At 29.2% G+C, this 12,465-nt stretch overlaps 1 protein-coding gene across 7 annotated transcripts in view; it reads left to right on the forward strand.

Annotated features, from left to right (window-relative positions):
- cyst (rho guanine nucleotide exchange factor 18 cysts) overlaps window positions 1–12,465 on the forward strand; it is a 168,338-nt gene that overhangs the window by 51,927 nt on the left and 103,946 nt on the right. For all 7 annotated transcript variants that reach the window (XM_014418966.2, XM_014418963.2, XM_014418965.2 and 4 more), the window contains exon 7: window positions 1,569–1,738. In XM_014418966.2, coding sequence (XP_014274452.1) covers window positions 1,569–1,738 — 170 coding nt within the window. The remainder of the gene's footprint in view (window positions 1–1,568; window positions 1,739–12,465) is intronic.

Here is a 12,465-nt window from a genome sequence, read left to right on the forward strand (position 1 = left end):
ACGTCCAATGGTTTCTGAAATAAAGTTTTTCATAAATCAAATTTATTGTCCGAACAACTATAAATCAATTTATTTTTGCAAATATCATGAAAACTACTCTTCCTACAAAGGTAAAGGTCATGAACTTCTTTATAGTCCATTAAACTAGCTTTAATTTGAGTGTTAATAGACATCTGTATGTCTCATAGTTCCTGAGATATAGATTTCTCAAAATAAATTTACTAACTACTAATCTTTCATTAGATTTTTAAGAAATTTTTCTTTTTAAAAAGCTATATTTCAACAACTATTAAACGTAAATAGCTCTTTTAAGGGGCCTCTACATGTTGGCCAAGCCATGGCGAACTCAGATATACGCGAGCATGTGGATGGGTGGCTTGGCTCGGTTGGCCTAGGCTCATTGCCGAGCCGTCGAGAGTCGGTTTTTTGGACACAGATCAAAGGGGTTCGTGAGAGCGCTCGTGTAGCGTCTCCACCATTGTTCTTTGTCTAGTTGAGCTGTCACTTTTCATATGTTGTTTAAGTACACAATATGCACTAAAATAACATATTTCTTAACTAAATACATCGTTTAATAACATTTATAAACAATTGAAATTCTTACAATAAATAAAAAATGACTTGCACCACTTTCAGTCCCACAGGCTGAAATAGTTAATACAATATGTTAACGTCAATAACACAATACCCAATAGGTTAATTCTTTATACAGGAAGAAGAATAAACGTATTAGTATATCTTTACAATCTAATCTTCCATTGTATACATTTTTTACAAGATTATATATACAACAGCACAATTATGAAAGTTAAAATAAAAGATGAATTTAATTAATTTTTATTTAATTTTAAGCTTATCTAGTCCGATTTTTGTGAATTGTTGTCATCCACCATCTTCTTTGTCGTATTTTACGTTTTCTTTTTTTCTTTTGTAATAAAAATAATATAATCCCAGGGGAATTGCTGAAATCACTTCAATGTCCTCCATGTTTGCCTCTCTGAATAACACTGGCATGTGGATGGTCCGCACTTTGATTGCCGAGCATTCGTATGAGCCTCCGATCCATGGCGAGTGGCCAACATGTGGATCCACCTTTAGGGCTAATATTTCAGCAAATTTACTCTTCTTTAAATAATGTTCTCTTAGATTTTCTAGTGTTGTTGGTAGTTTTTACGATATAGAGCTCCGAATAAAAAATCAATGTTTTTTTAAGGTTTTGAAACAGCCTATACTTGGCAGACTCATCAATTTTGACTAGTAGTTATACATAGTTTTTATTGAAGTAATCAAAAATTGGGGTGAGATAACCGCCTTTTTTTCTTCCTGGCTTTTGTACTACATGGGTTCAGGACTTCTGCTAGTGTTGAGTAAATTATATTCTATCAGTCTTATTTATGGTACCAAGATTGTTAGTTTATATTGTTTCAAGATGTATACTATTAGTATTTATTTTTAATAAATGAAAAATTATTAACTTTTTTGATATGAATTATGATGTAATGAATGTTTATTTTATTTTCATTTTTGTCAAAACTAATTTTTGTATTTTTATTTACAATATTTTTTAGAACGATTTCAAGAAAGTTGTATCTAAAAGAGAAGCTGAAACTAGGCTACTCAATGCTCGCCTCAGTTCACCTCTTCAAAAATCAGTATCAACACCTTCTATAATAGCTGTTAGAGAACTTGCCAGTGTGGAACCTGTTAACATAGAATCATCTACAGCTACTTTACCAGTGTATGTCTTTTATTTGAAAAAAATGTTTGCATTATTTTTTATCACCGCGTAATGCACATGTTGCACCTTTTATATGTATGTACTATTGAACTTTTTTGTGTTTTATACATCTCTTCCTCCTCTTCGTCTTTTTCTTTTCACATCTAAATGTGCATCTGTGTGTAAATGTGTGCGTGCGTGAAGGTGCCTATGTGTGTTAGATGAATTTATGCATTTACTCTGAAATCCTTCTTTCTTTCCATAGTTTGTTTTAGTATATTGTCAATTGAAAGCTTTGTTGAATTAAGTATTTGGCCAGCATTAAGTACAAGTTTTCAAATCTTTGAAATTATATTGCTTATCAGCCTGCATTTTTCAGAGTTTTATGCACTGTTGGTGTTATAATGTCTTGTTTTTAAATTTATTTTACTTTTTTTTTTTTTTTTCTTCTATATTACTGTTTATCTTTTATCTATTGTATCATATATTCCGTTATATATATATCTCTTTGACACATTTTTTTATTATAATTAACTAAAGTATTTAAAGTAATTCAGTTAAAGTAATTTATATACTTCATGGTTTGCTGAAGCATACTTACCACATATGTGCAGTATTATATTTAAAATAGGTTTATTTTTAGATTAATAATTTTAAGTTATGTTTAGAAAATAAATTATCAAGATTAGTATTAAAAGTTTGCTAGTCACCATTGACCCATTTAATTTGTTCAACCTGAAAGAGAAAAGGTTCAGTTAACTTTATACTAATATACTTTTTTTTTTTTTTAACTTATTATCTCAGGGTTTGAATAGAATCTACTGTTTAGTGGTATACCAAAATATTTTTCACTTAAGCACTAAATTCACTATCAATCATTAACTTTATTTAATTTTTCTTAATAGGCTGTTTCATCATAAAAGAAATTATGGTATTTTGATGTTTCATACATTTCTCTTTATAATTGGATTGATATTCTTATTCTTTGTGACTTTGAAATTTTTAAGTTCTTCCTCATGAATGCCCTATATTTTACAGAAACTTTAAATAAATGTAAAGGTTTGGTGATTTTTATTTTAGAATAGCCATTCTTTTATACATATCCTATTTATTTCCCTTAATATATCAGGTTTTCCATGTGTTATTTACCTTAGTGACCACCCAGTTAATCCAGTTTTAGATGGTTGGTTTTTTTTATTATCTGTTATATTTATCTATCTATTTATTTTGGTTATTTAAATTTTTACTTGTTGAGTATGTTGAACTGTACTTAGTGTTTTTATATTTCTATTCAGTAGTGTCATGTTACCTCCCTTTTTCTTCAGTGCGTGTTTGGATGTTTTGAAATTATGTAGTCTCCAGTTGATCTGTCTTTGTTGGTTGTTTATGTGTGATATGCTGAATTTTGTATGCTTTTATATGATATTGCACTTTGCACTTAATGATACCCGAGGTTGAAAAATGTTTATTGATGAGTTGTTCATTTGTGGTTCTATGTTTTAAATCTTTAAATTGTATCCTAATAATTAATGTATTCCTCTTATTGAATTTTAGCTCTTGTATTAATTTCTATTGAATATTACTAGTAATGGAATTGCAACTTCTGATCATCACATCTCTTTGGTTGTATTTTTATCTTATATTCCTTTCTTTCTATTTCTTTGTTTCATTATTGTAATAAGTGTAAATAAATAAAAGAATTGTATTAATTTTTTAATTATATATTGTATAATATATCATATCCAACAAACTAATTTAACTAAAAATTCTCATAATAATAATTATTATTATCTTAATAACCACTCTTCTATTTCAATATCCTTTTCTTTCCCTCTTTTCTCAGATATTTTCCTCTCTCGCTCAAGCTCCCTCTTTCTCGCCGCATCAAAGAAATATTCTGTCAGAACAGTTCCATATTTCCTTAAATTTTAGCATCCTTTCTCAACTACCTTGGTTTCAATTGAAAATTTTCTCTTTGGCTAATTTTTTAATGCTACTGCCATTTCTCATATGAGGTCAGATCCACCCAAGCTGGTTTAAATTATTTATCTAAGACAGTTACTGTTGTTCTTAAATTTGTCTCATTGAGGAGCTTTCCCTGACTCAAGCCTCACTCTAGTGGTGTTGACCAATATAGCAGTAGTTCTTTATGTGCACTATATGTTTGGCTTGAACTTTTTTAGGATTTTATTTAGGACTATATGTTTCAGTCTCAAAATTGTCTTCCTTATTGTATTTAATAGTATTATTTAAAAGTCAACTGCAATTTTCTCTCATAGTCTCTGTCCTAGGGGAGTTAGGGTTCGTAAACTTCACTTGAATTTTCTTTAGGTACAGTATAACTTCCTCATGTTACTTATTGTCATGTCTGAGTCCATGTTGTTAGGGATTTCTACTCCCAGAGATTTGGGATTGTAAACTCTACTTCCATAAAGTATACATTTTTTTTAAAGGTTGAAAAATCCCCTTCTTTGGAAAATTTGGTGTTTTAAAAACTAGTCCAGTCCCACACAATGTAGATGATTTTAGGAGTTGGCAGACCACAATCTTGTTCAGTACTTTGATTCTTTATTCTGTAACATGGATTTTAGAAACTAGCTCTGAAACATATAGCTCAATCTCATCTTATACATCTGTGTTACCTAGTTTCTTCAGAAGAGTTTTTATTCTAAAGGAAATGTGTCCCAAAAAATTTTTTTTTCTATTCTAAATCTTTCACAGGAGGTAATTTGAGCATATTAGGTTTCTAATGTCCTTACATAAGATAAATTTCTGGTATCCAGTCTTTGATTGATTTTTGTTCTAAAACACCTATTCCAAATTTTAAGCTGGAACCAGCTGAAATCATAGTCTTTCTCTTTTAGTTGGTTGTTACTATGTTGACATACTCAGAAACAAGATATTTTAATTTATACAATTTCATCACTCGTACTTTGTTCACCAGCTGAGTATCAATTTATTTATTTATTTTAATAACTCTCTTTATGCTTTATTGTGGTTTGAAAGATAGGAATAAATTTTATTGAACAATTATTCATCCCTGAGAATAACCTCAAATCTTGAGTTTTCAGAGAGGCATTGTAGCAATGGTCCTCACTGTATCTGGGCCAGTTTTAGCAATACCATAATCTAAAATATGAAGTTAAAACTCACACATTTTCAGTTTAGGGTCATGTCCCTTCAATGTGCCTTAAGATTGTATTTAGTCTATATTTATGATCTTCATGATATATATATATAAAATCATCAGCATACAAATACATTCAATGTATAGTATCAGAGGCAACTGAAGGCATAAGGGAAATTATTGATTTAACTTCTGATTTCTTTACTTATGACGGAATTGAAGATCATGAATACAGACTAAATACAATCTTAAGGCTCATTGAAGGACATGCCCCTAAACTTAAAATATGTGCGTTTTAACTTCATAAACTGAAATTTTTGGAACATATTTTAGATGATAGTATTGCTAAAACTGGTCCAGACGTGTCTATATATATAACTTACGAGCACTTGGACTGAAAGGCTTGAAGAAAAGGGAAAAGAGGGAACAGAATTAAACCGTTCGCTTACTAGAAAGATACTGCTTTATTATCTCTTTGATGCTCCTTATAGACATTATTGAGGTTTATTTACATGGGGAGTTAGGATTAGTGTTGTATACAGGCCTTGTCCAACCATAACTCCCCCCCCCCCCAACCAGTTTATGAACATGCCTCATAAACTCCAAAAAGATAACCACAACAAAACACAAAAAAAAAAACTAAAGAGAAACTAACCTATACACAAAAAAGGAAAACTAAAAAAATACACTTTTCATCAACTAAAACACTTGAACTACTTAAAAACTAATAAAACTTGTCACTCCGTTCTTCTTACCATAAAACTTAGAAACACTAACAATAAAACTTTTGTATAAAAAAAAAACAAAAAAACTTTTACATAGATGAGAAAACTCCAGATCCTATTGATTATTTATTATGGTGAACTTGAGTTGTTCTATGTGGACTGTCCTTCGCTTTTTTGGTTCTTTAATACTCTCTATTGTTACTATATTATGCTCTCTAATTATAATCACCCTGAATGGCCCCTCATACCTTTGCGGCTCCTTACCCCTGTTAGAGCTCACTCTACGGTAAACCACTGCCCCTATACCAATTTTTCCCACAATGTCACGTAAACCCTTGTTATGTCGCACCACGCGTTTGGCTTTCTCCTTTTCGATTCTATCTCTCACCTTGTCCCACGTTTTTCTCAGTGCCATCCCGTTACCGATGATTTCCTCTCCTTCGATCACCGTGTTTCTATAATTGCGTTTGTGTCCTCTAAGTCCGAACAGAATTTCGATTGGAGCGAATCCCGTTACCGTATGCACAAAGTGGTTGACCATCACCATTAACCATCTTGGTCAGTAAAAAAAATGACAATTTAGGCGAAGTAAAAGATAAGAAAGCCGGAGGAAAAAAGAAAAAAAAAATCCCGGTGAGAGAACAGTTCAAAAAAAATATATTCAATCGGTGAAGTTTTTATGAAAAAGATTTAGATTAAAAAAAAAATTAAGATTTAGAAGAAGAAAAAAGAATCTTCATTCAGTGAAAAATATTCAATCAGTATCCGGGTCTCGGCACCACTTATGAGCACTTGGACTGAAAGGCTTGAAGAAAAAGGAAAAGAGGGAACAGAATTAAACCGTATGCTTACTAGAAAGATACTGCTTTATTATCTCTGTGATGCTCCTTATAGACATTATTGAGGTTTATTTACATGGGGAGTTAGGATTAGTGTTGTATACAGGCCTTGTCTAACCATAACTTATAAATATATATGTATCAAACACTTAAAATATCTCCCAATAAATGTTGTAATAAAATTTAAAATAAAATTCGGTTGAATTTATTTTATATTGAAACACATTAATGGTTCGTAGAACCGCTTTTTCCCTCACAATAAATTTATTAAGTTCAGCAAAGTGAACTCTGTGATATATAGTGCCATTTTCCTGTTGAAGCAGATATCAGGACAATAACATTGAGTTTTAGATGATTTCATTTCAAATCATCCAATCAAAATAAAGAAATGGAATGGGAAAATTTTTCAATTTTTTTTCCGTGAGTTATTTTAAAATATTCAATATTAGTTAATAATGTGAATAGTTTTTCATAATAAGTTTATACATTTCTCAAATTAACTCAGAAAGTAAATTACCCTGTTTGTGTGGGTTACTGAACATTGACCAGAAAGTAAGAGCCAGAGACAATTCTGTTTAGTACTCAAGAAGAGGTAACACTTGTTTCAAACATGCCAACAACAAAGTGGAACCATGTTAACTGGTTTCAATGTGACTGTAGCTTCTCTGCCTGATTTAAAAAAAAAATTTTTTTTAAAGAAATTCATTGCTTTATGTCAATGAATGGTGTAAGAGTCCAGTCTCATGCCTATTTAGATAGAAGGATAAGTTTTGGCCAATTTTGAAATGGTTGTTGGTACCAAATTCTTACTATTTAAAATCAATAACTGGTACACTTACTCTAATTATTATTTTGGAAATCATTATTATTTCATAACTCAACCCTTTATTTTATTTGATGAGAACAATATTTAAACAATGTCTAGGCCTAGTTTTTAGATATGGGTGTCCTGCAAAAATTTATGTCATTCTATCATCAGTTGTCAAAGACGGCTTAATTATCAGTTAGCTTGATATTGTGACATATAAAATTAATATCCTATAAACTGATAATCGTGGAGAACAACTTAATCTTTTGTAATACATGCTTGAATTGGAAAGTTCTGTTGTAATTGTTTGTAGTGATTTACTTTATGTTTTTTCTGGGGTGCTAAACACATATCAGACATACAACGAAATTGTTTTCAGCAAATCTAAATTTTGAAAAAAAACAAAAACTAAAAAGTTAACATCTTACGCAAAATCAAATATTTAAATAAAGAAGAGAAAATTACTTACAGTTTATTTTTAATTTTTTTGTACAATGTGTAATTTTTATTCAATAGTCCTGCCCGATAGCACAATTAGTCCAAGAAATGAAGCATTTTGAAAACGCGAAATGTCAGGAAGTTCTAATTTTTTAATATGTTTTATGGGTTTGGGTTGACATTAAAAATATGAATTTGTGGTCTCAGCAGTCAATTGAAAGTTGATTTTATTCAAGAAAATACCTCTAATTTTTGTTAATTTTTCATTTCACACTCAACATTTTGGAAACTATTTACCACCCAAAAACATTATATGTACTTTATTTAAAGTAGAGGACATTTTCTAAAATTTAAGTATTTTTAAAGCTCAGTATGTTAAATACAACCTAAAATATAGTTTTTCTAAAACATATATATATATTTTAATGAGAGATTATTGTTCTTAAGATATTAAACATTTCTCTAGATAACTCATTTTCGACAAATGTAGAATATAGCCAAAGTCGTGTGAAAAAAGTTTTTTGTGCTGCTCTAGAGTAATCAAAATACTTAGTATTTATTATTCTTTCTACTGGCTTCTCATCACTTTGTAATGTTTTGTGTTGTTATCATAATCTAAACCTTATTGAGATGAATATATAAATGATCTTTTTTTAATGCAGTTTTCAGAATTTTGACTGGCTTCGATTATTGGGTTTACAAGAAAGTAATTTTGGTTTTGTATTACCAAGCAACATTAATATAATATTTAATCAATTATATGTCTTCCATTTTGTACATTGACCTTTTACATCTTTCTTGCTGTTTCTTACTTTTAGAAATATAGTTCCTTATCAGAAAAAGACTAATATTTTTATAAAATTTGGAAAAAAAAAGTTACAGAAAGCTGCAGACAAATTTAAAACAAAAGACATTTGCCTGATTAAATTTCCTGAAATTTTCTTTGCTGATATGTACTCTACACACATACTATTCCTTTTTTTATTTTCTAAAATCCCTCACCTTCTTTATGAGCTTCATTTTTATATTCATGTGATTAATATATTTAAAATCAGTGGAAAAATTGTATTAAACAATGAAGAGGAAGGAAAAATCAATCGAAGGAATCTATAACAGTAATGACAATAAACCATGAAAATGAGCCTCATTTCAGTTACTATATTTGATGGACTACGAAAACAATATTCCATGGTGACAAATACTTCTACAATATCTAAAAGAAGAAGCAGTGAGAAATTTTTTCCTTAAGTCAAAATAAACCAAAATAACCGATTTCTTTAAAATAAACTGATTTTTATGTAGACCAGGGTTTTTAGTGAGTATACACGTATGTGTCCAGTTGGTAGAGTTGTATGTATGTTTTGAGATTTAATATTTTATTGTATGTAGTTTTCCGAAACAGCCCTAACCTCTCTCCTTCTCCCCTCTCTGTCCCCAGCAGCATTTAGTTTAGATTAATGAGATTTCTCTGTATTTGTACAAAATGTATATAATAATCGTTTAGAAGACTCTAAAAAATATAAAAGCTTTTGAAAAGGGTTGGTGAAGAGGATCTGTAGTATAGAGTGAAGGTCACTGTTATTATTATTAGACATTATTAGATTGTGACTTTGTTTAGTTTTAGCATTCATAGATCAAACTTAGAGATTACTTTGCTGGTCAAAGAAGGCCATTTCAGGATCTGAGATGATTGTCATTGTTTCCAGGAAATTATCTGGTGATGTAGAAGTATTAGAAATTTAGAAAATGTTGAAGACAGTACACAAGATGTTGCCTTGTGGTACTCCGGCAGAATTGGAAAATTCTGAACCATTGCAAATTCGGATTAGATTATACCAAAAGTTTTTGCAGAAACTTCGCCAATACTTTTTAAAATGGGTTGTTAATGATTGTCTCAGTAGCAATGTGATGGCAATGTTCCTTTTTTATAATTTTAAACAATAATATTTAGAAGCTCCTAATTAGTAATACTTCTTTAAATCTGGCTGTTCATCAAAGACTTCTTTGAAATAAATTAATTGAAATTGTATTTATTGTTTATTTCATAAACTAAATTAATTCCAAATTGTTATCCAATATGATTAGACCTCTTCATTTAAGTAACTGTTTAGACGGTCCTAGTACTTATTTTAGGTTCCATTCCTTGAAAACTAACTTAAGTCGAGTCTTATTCAACAAAATTAATGCACACACATAAAGCCATATCTAGTTGCCTCTGCTCTATCTATAAAGTATTTTATACAATATATGCCCAATTTCAATAGATTTATATGTCATTCCAATTTTTAATGGATTCGTTTCATAAAAAAAATCAATTTCAGCAACCTAATGCATTGAGCATTATGAAGTGTTTGTCATAATATGCTAATTTATTTTGCACAGTGCTTGTAAATATTCCTTTGGAATATCTGTGGCTTAAAGGTATTCTTATGGAAATTTGTTAAAATTTATCAAAAGTTGGAAGTGGAGCGTTTTCATTCCTACTTCTTGTTTATAAAGTATATAGAAATTGAATATATTTTCCAATTAAATTTTTGTTAAAATGTGACTGATACCTATTAGAATCTTACCTTCATTATATGCAATTTTTAATAATTACATTAATGTACTAATATATGAAAGCATCATGTTTTTTCTCTTTCTTCATATCTTACGTGGATAATTTGAAACAATGTGAATAAATCCTGTGAAAGAAATTCATGTAATAGTATCTTACCATGTCATGTTGATTTGAGGTAAATTCTATTCTGCTGGTCATTTCCCCAAAGAAAATTAAATAATTAACTGTATCCTTCTTGGTATTATTATGTTTTCCACACAAAGTATCTTGTGTGAGATAGCTTCAGAAAAAAAAAGTATCTCGCAACAAGTTGTTTTACTACCTACTACTTCTATTCTACACTCGATTAAAATAAAGAAAGAGTATTTGAAAAACATTAGAGTTACTTGCTCTATTCTATGTTGTAATTTTTTTCTATTTTCAATTTCTTAAAAAAGGAAAATAAAAAAAAAATGTTACTAACTCATCCTTTGATGGTTCAAAAAAACCCATTAAATTATAAAAATATTAATGAGATTTATATTGATTGTGAAGATCGAGGAAGAATAAAATTTTTTTGTAGAATATAAAATAGAATAAAATTTGGTTGGTCTGCTGATCTTCTCCTAGTAGCACTTACATTGACATTGTATGTAGGAGTCTCCCAATGCACTTCTGATACAATCATTGAGCATGATTTGTTAGTTTGGTTTGGGTTAAGGATGATAATTTCTGAGAATGTTCTGGAAATATGGTTACTCCAGAACAGGTATCAATAGTAGATGACCCTGGGGTTTTTATATTTTGTCTTTTTATGGAGGAATGGAAAAAAATAGGGATTCTATTCAGGAATGTAGAGGATGGTAAAGGTTTTGGAACCCTTATTGTCCAATGCCTTAGGGCAAAAACTGTTAATATCATCTTGTAGCTTTTTGAATATAAATATAAGAAATACCTCAATTGGAACAGCAGTATATAATGAAAAATTAAATTAATGTTCATCTACAATTTGATGACCTAATGTTATCTGGATTAATTGATAAAATCAGCCAATTTAATTTATATAGATAGAAAATATTGTTGATCTGAGGTGAGCTATGTGGAACACAGGGTATGAAGGAAAGAGGATAAAAAAGAACTTAGTTTGGAATAAGCACTTTTTGTGAACAATGGGACAAGAAGTGAAAACTTTTTAGAATGTTATCAGATTAGATAGATTATGATTGAATAGGAAAATATTATGTTCATCAGAATTGAAAACTTTAGAAAAACCAATAAAATAAGGACCAAGATTGTGATTTTTTCATTATTTTTATGTACTTTATAACAAAATATATAAAGACAAAGTGCTATTTACTATTATTATTCTAAATGAAGAGTGTTTTATTCTAGTTTATCTTTCAATTTAACGGTTTCTGTAACTAAACAGAATGTACTTTTAATTTATATATTTATGTAAATAATTCTTGAATATTTATCATCACAATGAAATGTTTCATTTACCTATTCAAACAGTATAAACGTTTAATATTTTATTAAATGTTTATTTCCTATGTATTATTTCCCTATATTTACGGTGACTTAGGAACATTAGTTTGTAGTTGATGAAAGTTAATTCAAATTCGCAACATAAAACAGTCAAAGATTATCATTTTGGCTAGTCTGATAAGGCAAAGAATCTTTCCTTCCTGTTTAGAAAATTATTATTTTTTTTTCATAGATTTGGTGGATAACAGGATGCTTCCTAGTGTTCTTTGAGTTCCATTCCCCTTGAAGTTGTTCAAACATGATCAAACCTTGTTGATTCTTAAAGTTTAAGGTATCTTGTTTCTAGAATAGTCATCAGTGTTGTTTTTGCGTGTGTTTCTTTTGCTTTTTGTTGTTATTTTAATTTTTGCTTCATATTTAGTCTTTACTAATGCTTGTATTTTACATTAAGTAACTGCTTTTATTTTTTTTGTTTTAATTTAATATAATCACTATTTTTTAAATTGTTCTTATTATTTAATATAATTAGTCGGTTGTATAGTTATCTTAGGATTTGGTTTATTTTATTTTTTTTTTTTGGTGGGTTCTTAAAATTTAATTTAATATAGTAGCTGATGAAAAATATAAAAGGACAGTTAGTTTTGACAGGATTATTTTCTTTATTAAATTTTAAATTTAACATGAACTTATAACAGCAAGTTTATAAATTAATTGATTAAAGTAATTTTTTTTTGTTAATGTAATATATTTATTAAACCTCTTTCACCACCCCACTTTTATTACT

The sequence above is a fragment of the Halyomorpha halys genome, unplaced genomic scaffold (genome assembly GCF_000696795.3).
Source record: "Halyomorpha halys isolate HHAL.00 unplaced genomic scaffold, Hhal_1.1 Scaffold214.1, whole genome shotgun sequence".
In the NCBI taxonomy this organism is placed as follows: Eukaryota; Metazoa; Arthropoda; class Insecta; order Hemiptera; family Pentatomidae; genus Halyomorpha; species Halyomorpha halys.